Below are 10975 nucleotides of genomic sequence, written 5' to 3'. Positions count from 1 at the left end.
TACTGGACCGGAGCCCCAGTGTAACAGACTGTCCTACTGGACTGGAGCCCCCAGTGTAACAGGACTGTCCTACTGGACCGGAGCCCCAGTGTAACAGACTGTCCTACTGGACTGGAGCCCCCAGTGTAACAGACTGTCCTACTGGACTGGAGCCCCCAGTGTAACAGACTGTCCTACTGGACTGGAGCCCCCAGTGTAACAGGACTGTCCTACTGGACCGGAGCCCCAGTGTAACAGACTGTCCTACTGGACTGGAGCCCCCAGTGTAACAGGACTGTCCTACTGGACTGGAGCCCCCAGTGTAACAGGACTGTCCTACTGGACTGGAGCCCCCAGTGTAACAGACTGTCCTACTGGACCGGAGCCCCAGTGTATCCTGAGGGGTATATTGGGGTATTTCGGGGTGCGTGTCCAGGGGTGTGCTCAGGAGCTATTGCAGGCCCCGTGTCGCTGGCGCAGTGTGATCTCAGGTGCTGGGGGTCCCTGCTCCTCGGGCTCCTCCTCCGACACACTGCTGTCCAGGGTCTCCGGCACCTCAAGCAGCACTGCAGGATCCTCAGAGGATGACTCCAGCTCTGAGAGAGAGAGAGAGAGAGAGAGAGAGAGAGAGAGAGAGAGAGAGAGAGAGAGAGAGAGAGGGGGGAGAGACGGAGGAGAGAGAGAGAGACAGAGGGGGGAGAGACGGAGGAGAGAGAGAGAGGGGGGAGAGAGAGAGAGATAATGCTCCAGCTGCCTACAGTATGTCAATATTATATAATATGTCTTTGTTGTAAATGTCTGTAACATGTCTGTAGATTTTATTTTACTTCTATTTTTTGTTTTGTTCTATGTTAATTTTATTATTTTTATTTGCTTTGGCAACACTGATTGTACCCATCGGTCATGCTAATAAAGCACCTTGAATTGAATTGAATTGAGAGAGGGGGGAGATACAGAGGAGAGAGGGAGACAGAGGTGGGGGAGAGAGAGAGAGACAGAGGGAAGAGGAGGAACGTTCAGGCAATAGGAAGAACAAGAAGGTCTCTCCTCCCTCCTGTCTGGACAGCTGAGGTCCTGCTGCCGAGAGCAGACCGAAGTGTCCCTGGAGCTGAGGGCAGGACACGCCTCACAGCTGGACCCACGCAGGCTCGGGGTCCGACACGCCCGGGGTCCGACACAGTCAAACTCTGACACACTAGCGGTCCGACACACTCGCGGTCAGTCAAAGTCTGACACAAGCAGTTTATTAGTCTTCACTCTGCAGAAACCAGTGCTGGTCCTCAGCTGCCTGCCTGCCTGTCTGTTCCTACTCTGTCTCTCCTGTAAAACACACACCATGAGTGTCGTACCCTCAGGACACACACTGATCAGGGCTGTCCAGTCCAGTCCTGGAGGGTCAGTGTGTCCAGAACAGGGCTGGCCAGTCCTGGAGGGACAGTGTGTCCAGAACAGGGCTGTCTAGTCCTGGAGGGTCAGTGAGTCTAGAACAGAGCTGTCCAGTCCTGGAGGGTCAGTGTGTCTAGAACAGGGCTGTCCAGTCCAGTCCTGGAGGGTCAGTGTGTCTAGAACAGGGCTGTCCAGTCCTGGTTCAGGAGGTGTGTCCAGTGTCCCACCTGAGTAGTGCTGCTGCAGGTCAGGGTGTCCACTCAGGGAACCGATGGTCTCCAGAGCCTCTTCCCTCACTGCGTCCAGCTCATCTGCGCAACACAGAGACAGTGTGAGCCGCCGGTCAGCCCCTCGTTCTCCCCCTACAGGCCACTCCCACACTGACCTTTCGTCCGCGCAGGCTCTGAGCCGGTCAGCCCCGAGGGTCCTGCCCCAGCGTCCGCGCCGCCTGCTGCGTGCGTGACCTGGGCTGAGAGACGGACACGATTCCATCACCACGACGTCTCGCCCACGGAGGGGCACAGCGGGCGGTCCAGCCTGCCCCTGCTGCTGAGTGCGCTGCAGGCACTCGCTGGCTCTAGTCCCGGCCCCGTGTGGCGTGAGAGGATGTAGCGTGTCGGCCCTGTGTGGCGTGAGAGGATGTAGCGTGTCGGCCCCGTGTGGCGTGAGAGGATGTAGCGTGTCGGCCCCGTGTGGCGTGAGAGGATGTAGCGTGTCGGCCCCGTGTGGCGTGACGGATGTACCGTGTCGGCCCCGTGTGGCGTGACGGATGTACCGTGTCGGCCCCGTGTGGCGTGAGAGGATGTAGCGTGTCGGCCCCGTGTGGCGTGAGAGGATGTAGCGTGTCGGCCCCGTGTGGCGTGTCGTCTGTAGCGTGTCGGCTCTGTGTTGCGTGTCAGCTGTAGCGTGTCGGCCCTGTGTGGCGTGTCGGCTGTAGCGTGTTTACTCTGTGCGCTGGGGGCTCTCATACGTCGCCGGACCTCCTCTCTCCTCTGCTGGAGTCTCACTTGATCCCCCATCGAGACCTGGGCAGAGAGACACGCGGTCAGCACTGTGTGACCGGGACAGGACCGGGCTGGACAAGAGGGGACAGCAGAGCGGGCGGGAGACTGACCTGCACCCTGATCTGGTCCCGGGGCCACAGCCCGCCCCAGATGAACTGCAGGTAGCTGAAGAGCACGATGACGCTGAGGAAGGCAAAGTTACTGGCCACCCCGATCACCGCTGAGGTCACTGGGAAATTATACAGCAGGTACCTACCGAGAGAGAGAACACAGCATCGCTCAGACACCCGCCTGGCCCAGAACACTCCGACATCACCCACAACCCCCGGCCCGCAGGCCCCGCCCCCTCGTACCGGATGCCGGTGAAGTGGGCGTGGATCCGCAGCTGTGCGGAGTAGATCTGGATCCGGCGAGTCTGGATCTCGAGCAGCGCGCCCACAGTCGGGACGTACTGGAGTGGGGGAGGGGAGGGAGAGACACCGGTACAATTAAATAACCTAGACTGACCGACCCAGTGACACACAGAGACACAGACCCAGTGACACAGAGACACAGAGACACAGAGACACAGAGAGACACAGAGACCCACGGACCCACGGACCCACGGACCCACGGACCCACGGACCCACGGACCCACGGACCCACGGACCCAGACAGAAAAAGAGCATTACCGAATTCTCCCTGTAGTCACTGTATAGCTCCACTTCCAGTAATTGTTTCTGCTCCGCCATGCCGGACAACAGAAGGGGTGAGAAGAATAGAGTGGCCAGGGTCTCCAGTAGACTTGACCGGTAGTGCAGCATGGCCTGCTGGGACACAGGAGGACTCAGCCTGCAGGAGGGCAAAACTGCAATCACACAGACACATGGAGCTCACACACTCACAGCACAGAGCGCTCGATATGCAGGGCACAGAGCTCACACACACACAGTACAGCGTGGACATGCACAGAGCACACAGCACAGAGCTCACACACACAGTACAGAGTGCACATGCACAGAGCACACAGCACAGAGCTCACACACACACACAGTAGAGTGCACATGCACAGAACACACAGCACAGAGCTCACACACACACACAGTAGAGTGCACATGCACAGAACACACAGCACAGAGCTCACACACACACAGTACAGAGCACACAGCACAGAGCTCACACACACACACACACAGTACAGAGCACACACACACAGTACAGAGCACACAGCACAGAGCTCACACACACACACACACACACACACAGTACAGAACACACAGCACAGAGCTCACACACACACAGCACAGCGTACGTGCACAGAGCACACGCACTCACGCACGTGCAGACGGGAAGACAGGGGCAGGGGGTCACTCACGGAGCGGGACACGGAGGCGATGACCTGGCCGCCCCGCGTGTAGCAGGACAGCTGCACCAGGAACATGCCCAGCTGCTGGTTGCTCTGGGACTCGGGCAGCTCCAGCTCCAGGGAGATGCGGTAGGGCTGCCCGTAGATCATCACCTGCGGCCGGGAGAGGGGAGAGGGGAGAGGGGAGAGGGGTGAGGGGGCGCGCTGCGGGGGCGCAGGGCGCAGGGCGCGGCGCGGGAGAGGGGGGTACCTTCTCTCGGCCGTTCTTCAGCAGGGAGACGTTGGCGAAGGGGAAGGAGCAGAGAGTCGCGTCTAGAGAATCGCAGTCTGTCCTGAGAGCGAGAGAGAGAGCGGTGAGCAGCTGCCAGGCAGGCAGGCCTGTCCACCTGGCACACCTGGACGTGCCTGTCCACCTGGCCCACCTGGAGGTGCCTGTCCACCTGGCGCAGGGACGTGCCTGTCCACCTGGCCCACCTGGACGTGCCTGTCCACCTGGCGCACCTGGACGTGCCTGTCCACCTGGCCCACCTGGACGTGCCTGTACACCTGGGCAGGGACGTGCCTGTCCACCTGGCCCACCTGGACGTGCCTGTCCACCTGGCGCACCTTGACATACCTGTCCACCTGGCGCACCTTGACATACCTGTCCACCTGGCCCACCTGGACGTACCTGTCCACCCGGCACACCTGGAGGTACCTGTCCACCCGGCACACCTGGAGGTACCTGTCCACCCGGCGAGGGCCGTACCTGTCCACCTGGCGCACCTGGAGGTACCTGTCCACCCGGCGAGGGCCGTACCTGTCCACCTGGCGCACCTGGACGTGCCTGTCCACCCGGCGAGGGCCGTATCTGTCCACCTGGCGCACCTGGACGTGCCTGTCCACCCGGCGAGGGCCGTACCTGTCCACCTGGCACACCTGGACGTACCTGTCCACCCGGCGCAGGGACGTACCTGTCCACCCGGCGCGCAGGGACGTACCTGTCCACCCGGCGCGCAGGGACGTGCCTGTCCACCCGGCGAGGGCCGTACCTGTCCACCCGGCGAGGCCCTCACCTGTACACGTAGTGGACGGGCGTGGCGAAGCTGACGGTGGGCATGTAGGAGTAGTAGAAGCTGCCGTACAGGAAGATGGCCACCCAGAGCAGCAGCACCAGCACGCACAGCAGGACGGCGGCCTGGAGCAGCGTGCGGCGCGCACGCAGCACGGACACCGCCGCCCACTCCTGCAGCCACTGCAGCGCCGGGGCCGCGCCCGCGCCCATCCTCCCAGCACACAAGGGCCTGCGGGGGACAGGGACAACATGCAGACTCCACACGCTGTGTCACGCCCCCAGACCTGTCCCCATGGATGCCCATCAGTAGTATCAGCCCCCACGTAGGGGAGCAGAGCCCAGAAAGGCCAGTCTGCCCAGCTGCAGCCCCCCCGAGATCAGGGGCAGGACCAGCCAGCACTCACCAAGCACAGGGAGCGGGCCGAGGGCCCTCCTGGACACCGGCGAGCGGTCAGGCACCACGCGGCTGAGGCCAGCGGTCAGGGGCTGCTCCTTCCTGTCAGGGGCTGCCGGGGGAGGAAGAGGGACAGCCCAGGTGACCGACAGGCCGCAGGAACACCAGCTCGGCGGCCCCTCCAGCGGGGGGCACCTCGCACACGCACGCCCACCGGAGCACGCAGGCCCAGGGCAGGAGGCCTCTACAGCAAGAGTGGTAGGAGTGTGGACCCAGCCGCTGTTCCGACGGAGACAGCCGCCCCCCCCCCCACCCCCTGCAGGCTGAAAGGCACCTCTGTAGCCCCTGGCGCTGACGTCACGCCCCAGATTCCACACGCAGACCCGGGCTGTGGAAAATCCAGGGAATTCGACACAGCCGGGCCGGTCAGAACCCTCCCTGAGTCACAGACGGGTCAGCTGCTCCGGGCTCGGCGCGGCACACAGCGGAGTCTTTCAGCGCCGGGAAATCGCAATGAGACGCTGGGAGCTGGGAGACAGGGAGGGGGGGGCTCTTCACTGATCCAGCCCAGCGTCCAGTGGGGAAAGACGCCACGCTCCCGGACACACAGCGCCCCGGCGAACCCCACTTTCAGAGACACGAGACAAGGAGCCGCTGCTCCAAACGCTGTGTCTGACCAGCCCTACCAGAGCGGGGATCCTTCTGTGTGGAGTTCGCACGTTACACGGCGTGCTCCCCGCGCCGCTGACCTGCTGTCCAGGTTACCCTGCGTCCCTACGGGTGTCCCGTCCTCCGACCTGGAGGGGACGGACCTCGCCGACACAAACGTCATGTCACAACACGGTGCTCCAGCCCGGCTGTCGAGCCAGCGAGCCGCGGTCCCTCACGACAGCAGAGCAGACGTGCGCCGGGCGCGGTGCTCAGCACGCCTGAGCAGGCTCGCCTCCCCGGACGGACACTTTCTGCTGCATCACTAAACTGACTGAGCCAACTACCTGCGAGGGAGAGCGCAGCTGCCTGACCCTCCGCGAAGACACCCGAAACAAGCTCCTACCTCTCGGCTCTGCGCTGCCGCCAGTCCCTGCGCAGTTTCTCACACCGGAGAACTTCTCCACAACACCTCCCCTCGCCGCCTGCCTGCTTGTGTCTCCCTCTGCATGGGCATCCTCCCCTCCCCTCCCTCCTTCCGGGTGCGCGGCTACGGCGGCTGCGGCAGGACACACCGCCCCCAGCGCCCCGCGGAGCCGCGCCGAGCCCCGCCCGGCGTCACAATGGCCCTCCGCTCTCACGTTCACGTCCACGTCACCGGCAGGAGACACGCGGAGCAGCTACAGCGCAAAGGCGTGTGTCAGTCAGCTGGTGAAGAGATTGGTTGCGTTTCAAAGGACCTTGAAGTATTTCGCATGGAGTGAGTCACCTCACAGTGGTCATTCTGCACCGGCAGCCCCCACCTGGGAGACACACAGTGCTCATTCTGCACCAGTAACCCCACCTGGGAGACACACAGTGCTCATTCTACCCCGGCAGCCCCACCTGGGAGACGCACAGGGATCATTCTACCCTGGCAGCCCCACCTGGGAGACGCACAGGGATCATTCTGCACCAGCAGCCCCACCTGGGAGACGCACAGGGATCATTCTGCACCAGCAGCCCCACCTGGGAGGTGCTCTCTGGCCACTGCAGTTAGACCCTCTACTCTCCCTCTAAACTCTCTGGGTTATACTACTCTCCAGCTGTGCTCCTGCAGATCTGTACTGAGGGCTGACTCAGACTCCAGGCCCCAGGTCAGCACAGACCTTCAGAATCCCTCCTGAATTATTCACACTCAGCTGCATCTGTTTGAGAATGAACGAGCGCTAGCTCTCAGGAGAATGAGTGTTTATACACGCTGCAAAGCTGATCTTCTGAAACTCTGAGGGTCAGTGGTGCTTGTCTGAGGGTCCACTCACACACACCGACACAGAGATACACTCACTCTCTCACACACACACACTGACACAGAGACACACTCACACTCACTCTCACACACACACACACTGACACAGACACACGCAGGACCGCTGGTAGCTCGGGCTCATTGTGCTCTGCAGGGCCTGACCCAGACGTTCACACCATGGGCAAAAGAGCCACTGAGTTCTGCATTGGGTTTATTACACAGGGACAGGGCTCCATAATAATAAGAATAATCACCATCACTCTCTCCTCTCCACTCCTTCCCCATCCCTCCATCGCCCTGTCGTCTGTCTGCCCCTTCCTGAGCCTGTCCCTCTCCCTCGGGGACAGCCCTGCTCCAGGGACACGGAGAGATCTGTCTGCTGTGAAAGACAAGGAGGCCGAGAGAGAGAGACTGCAGCAGTTTCCGTGGCAACGGTATCCGACCGGCGATTGGAGGCAGGGGTGGGAGTTGCCAGGCAACAGTGAGGCAGCAAGGCTCTGTTCTCCCTGACACACAAAGAGAAAGAGAACCCCCCCCCCCCACACACACACAGTGAGACCCTCTCCCCCTCCCGGTCAGTGTTCACCCCCCAACACTCTCTGTACCCCCTCTCATCTTTACTCAAAGAGCAGCGGGAGAGTGGAACAAGCTGCCCGGCCATGTGGTTGAATCCGACACCCCGGCTCCTCTCACCACACGGCTGCATGAGATCCTCGGATCAATTAGTTTCTAATTTCCAAACGAGCTGAACGTTTGTGACCAGGAATTCTTCTCCTGTTCCCTCCACCCCTCCTCTGTTCCAGTTCTTCCCTCCCAGCTCTCCTTTCCGAACCCCATCCTGCTATCCTCCTGTTTCCCTGTGCTCCCCAGTAATCCGGTTATTCCTGTCAGAGCTGCAGTTCTCCCGCCCCCCCCTCCAGCTGGCTGGCCAATGGTACGGCCCAGGCTGCAGATTGCTATGGCACACCCCCCCAGTCCGGCAGATACCACTGACGGCAGCGGGGGGAGGGCAGTGCAGTGGGTAAGGTTTGCTCTGCGCTGTGCGGAGCTCCAGCGATCCAGACGGGAACATCCTGACCGGAGGCAGGGCGTGGTCCAGCTCTAGGGATCCGAACGCCCCCCCCCCTCCCGGAGCCGAGAACAGAGACAGGGAGCGAGGAGGAGCACAGGAGAGAGGAGAGAGGAGAGAGGAGAGGAAGACAAGGGCAGGTCCCCCAGCGCAGAGGAAGACAGCCAGAGAGACAGGCGGAGAGGAGGAGGACAAAGACAGGCCTGTACAAGCCATCACACCAGAGCCCCTGGACACAGGTCTGGTCAGATCTGTCCGTCGCCTGTCTGTCTGTCATCTGCCTGTCCATCACCTGCCTGTCTGTCATCACCTGCCTGTCTGTCCATTATCTGCCTGCCTGTCATCACCTGCCTGTCTGTCCGTTATCTGCCTGTCTGTCATCACCTGCCTGTCTGTCCTTTATCTGTCTGTCATCACCTGCCTGTCTGTCCATCATCTGCCTGTCTGTCATCACCTGCCCGTCTGTCCTTTATCTGTCTGTCATGGCCTGCCTGCCTGTCCATTATCTGTGTGTGTGTGTGTATACAGTTTTATGTATTTAGACAGGTGTGTGTATATATGCAGGTGTATGTGTATAGACAGATGTATGTACTGTATATAGACAGGTGTGCGTGTGTATAGACAGATGTATGTACTGTATATATGCAGGTGTATGTACTGTATATATGCAGGTGTGCGTGTGTATAGACAGATGTATGTACTGTATATAGACAGGTGTATGTGTATAGGTGTGTGTATGCAAGTTTATGTATAGAGACAGGTGTGTGGACAGCAGTGTTCCCCTGCACTCTGCTGTCTGTTCCTCATTGTCAGTAAATGTCAGCAACATGAGGAAGAGGCCTATCCAGACTGTTCAGCAGTTCAGCTGCTAATTTTCTCAGGTCAAAAACATCTCATCCAGCCATGTCCTGAATGAGGTCAGGGTATTAGCTTAGGCAACATAGCTGGGCAGTTTGTTCCAGACTCCCACCACCCTTTGTGTAAACAAGGGCCTCCTGACCTGTGTCTCTCCCGGGAGCCAGACGGGAGGCGCTCAGCTCTCCCCCAGCCTCTGCGACTCTCCCTCTCAGACTCCTCTGCCTGCAGCTCTGCGGTGAGCTTTTCTGGGTCAGGAGGCACTAAGCAGCTGGGAACACAGAGCCATTATTGGAAGAGAGGTCCCTGGAGACAGGAGATTGCAGAAACAGGAGAGAGAAGGAGGGAGAGAATCAGAGGCACATCTCTGTAACTCCCTCTCTCCTCCTCTCCAGCGAGGAGCTATGGGAGTGCTGGTCAGGCGTGCACCGAGTCCAATTGAAATTCCGAGAGCTGTGCTGGCATGACAGATGAATTACAGTGCTGGCAGAGCAGATGATTAACTCGTGTACAGGCATCTGCAGTACAAACATGTCTTCTCTCCCCCCCTCCCACCTCAGGATGAAGGGAGACACCCCCCTCAACAGCACCATGAGTATCGGTCAGGCCCGCAAGCTGGTGGAGCAGCTGAAGATCGAGGCCAGCATGTGCCGGATCAAGGTCAGTGCAGAGCAGCACAGAGCCGTACCTGCCTGTATCTCAAACCACTGACCCCCTGGACACCCCAGTGCAGTGTGACCCCGAGGACTGACCCCACTGGACACCCCAGTGCAGTGTGACCACCAGCGCTGACCCCACTGGACACCCCAGGGCAGTGTGACTCCCAGCCCTGACCCCACTGGACACCCCAGTGCAGTGTGACTCCCAGCCCTGACCCCACTGGACACCCCAGTTCAGTGTGACCCCGAGGACTGACCCCACTGGACACCCCAGTGCAGTGTGACCCCCCCAGCCCTGACCCCACTGGACACCCCAGTGCAGTGTGACCACCAGCGCTGACCCCACTGGACACCCCAGTGCAGTGTGACTCCCAGCCCTGACCCCACTGGACACCCCAGTGCAGTGTGACCCCCAGCCCTGACCCCACTGGACACCCCAGTGCAGTGTGACCCCCAGCCCTGACCCCGCTGGACACCCCAGTGCAGTGTGACCCCCAGCCCTGACCCCACTGGACACCCCAGTGCAGTGTGACCCCCAGCCCTGACCCCACTGGACACCCCAGTTCAGTGTGACCCCCAGCCCTGACCCCACTGGACACCCCAGTGCAGTGTGACCCCCCCCAGCCCTGACCCCACTGGACACCCCAGTGCAGTGTGACCCCCCAGCCCTGACCCCACTGGACACCCCAGTGCAGTGTGACTCCCAGCCCTGACCCCACTGGACACCCCAGTGCAGTGTGACCCCCCCAGCCCTGACCCCACTGGACACCCCAGTGCAGTGTGACCCCCCCAGCCCTGACCCCACTGGACACCCCAGTGCAGTGTGACCCCCCTAGCCCTGACCCCACTGGACACCCCAGTGCAGTGTGACTCCCAGCCCTGACCCCACTGGACACCCCAGGGCAGTGTGACCCTCAGCCCTGACCCCGCTGGCCACCCCAGTGAGTGGGTATTGACAAAGCCAGTGTGAGAGGCCGGTCAGAGCCGCGCGGTCAAGCGTGGTCAAGCGTGCGGTCAGCAGGATGTCCTCTCTCCCCGCTCCCCGCAGGTCTCGAAGGCGGCGGCTGACCTCATGGCCTACTGCGACGCCCACGCCTGCGAGGACCCCCTGATCACCCCTGTGCCCACCTCCGAGAACCCCTTCCGGGAGAAGAAGTTCTTCTGCGCCCTGCTGTGAGCGGAGGCGGCTGGGGGGGGGTTTGGGGAGGGGGGGGGGGGCAGAGGAGGAAGGACACACGTGCGCGCTCATGTTACAGCAAGGACACACACACACACACGCACAGGGGTTCGAGAC

At 61.0% G+C, this 10975-nt stretch overlaps 2 protein-coding genes across 4 annotated transcripts; one reads left to right on the top strand and one right to left on the bottom strand.

The window, feature by feature from the left end:
* Nucleotides 1-6388, bottom strand: bscl2 (BSCL2 lipid droplet biogenesis associated, seipin). Of its 3 annotated transcripts, none has more exons than XM_069180248.1 (12): nt 6217-6387; nt 5173-5274; nt 4770-4997; nt 3965-4046; nt 3724-3867; nt 3041-3175; nt 2723-2820; nt 2480-2621; nt 2312-2390; nt 1751-1834; nt 1593-1676; nt 1-575 (listed from the first exon to the last, which is right to left on the bottom strand). In XM_069180248.1, the coding sequence occupies exons 3-12, from the start codon at nt 4976-4978 to the stop codon at nt 424-426; spliced, it is 1209 nt and encodes a 402-aa protein (XP_069036349.1). In that variant the 5' UTR covers nt 4979-4997; nt 5173-5274; nt 6217-6387; the 3' UTR covers nt 1-423. The 3 variants fall into 3 exon arrangements, with proteins under 3 accessions (XP_069036349.1, XP_069036351.1, XP_069036350.1); XM_069180249.1 differs by lacking the exon at nt 1-575 and adding an exon at nt 940-1299 and having other exon boundaries at nt 6217-6388; XM_069180250.1 differs by lacking the exon at nt 5173-5274 and having other exon boundaries at nt 6217-6384.
* An 810-nt stretch (nt 6389-7198) lies between these two features.
* gng3 (guanine nucleotide binding protein (G protein), gamma 3) lies at nt 7199-10877 on the top strand. The gene is made up of 4 exons (XM_006642758.3): nt 7199-7532; nt 7902-8406; nt 9583-9682; nt 10730-10877. The coding sequence occupies exons 3-4, from the start codon at nt 9584-9586 to the stop codon at nt 10856-10858; spliced, it is 228 nt and encodes a 75-aa protein (XP_006642821.3). The 5' UTR covers nt 7199-7532; nt 7902-8406; nt 9583; the 3' UTR covers nt 10859-10877.
* The last annotated feature ends 98 nt before the right edge of the window (nt 10878-10975 follow it).

Source organism: Lepisosteus oculatus, chromosome 18, assembly GCF_040954835.1.
Source record: "Lepisosteus oculatus isolate fLepOcu1 chromosome 18, fLepOcu1.hap2, whole genome shotgun sequence".
Classification (NCBI taxonomy): Eukaryota; Metazoa; Chordata; class Actinopteri; order Semionotiformes; family Lepisosteidae; genus Lepisosteus; species Lepisosteus oculatus.
The sequence above is the reverse complement of the archived record's forward strand: the minus strand, read 5'-3'. Positions and strand labels throughout refer to the sequence as shown.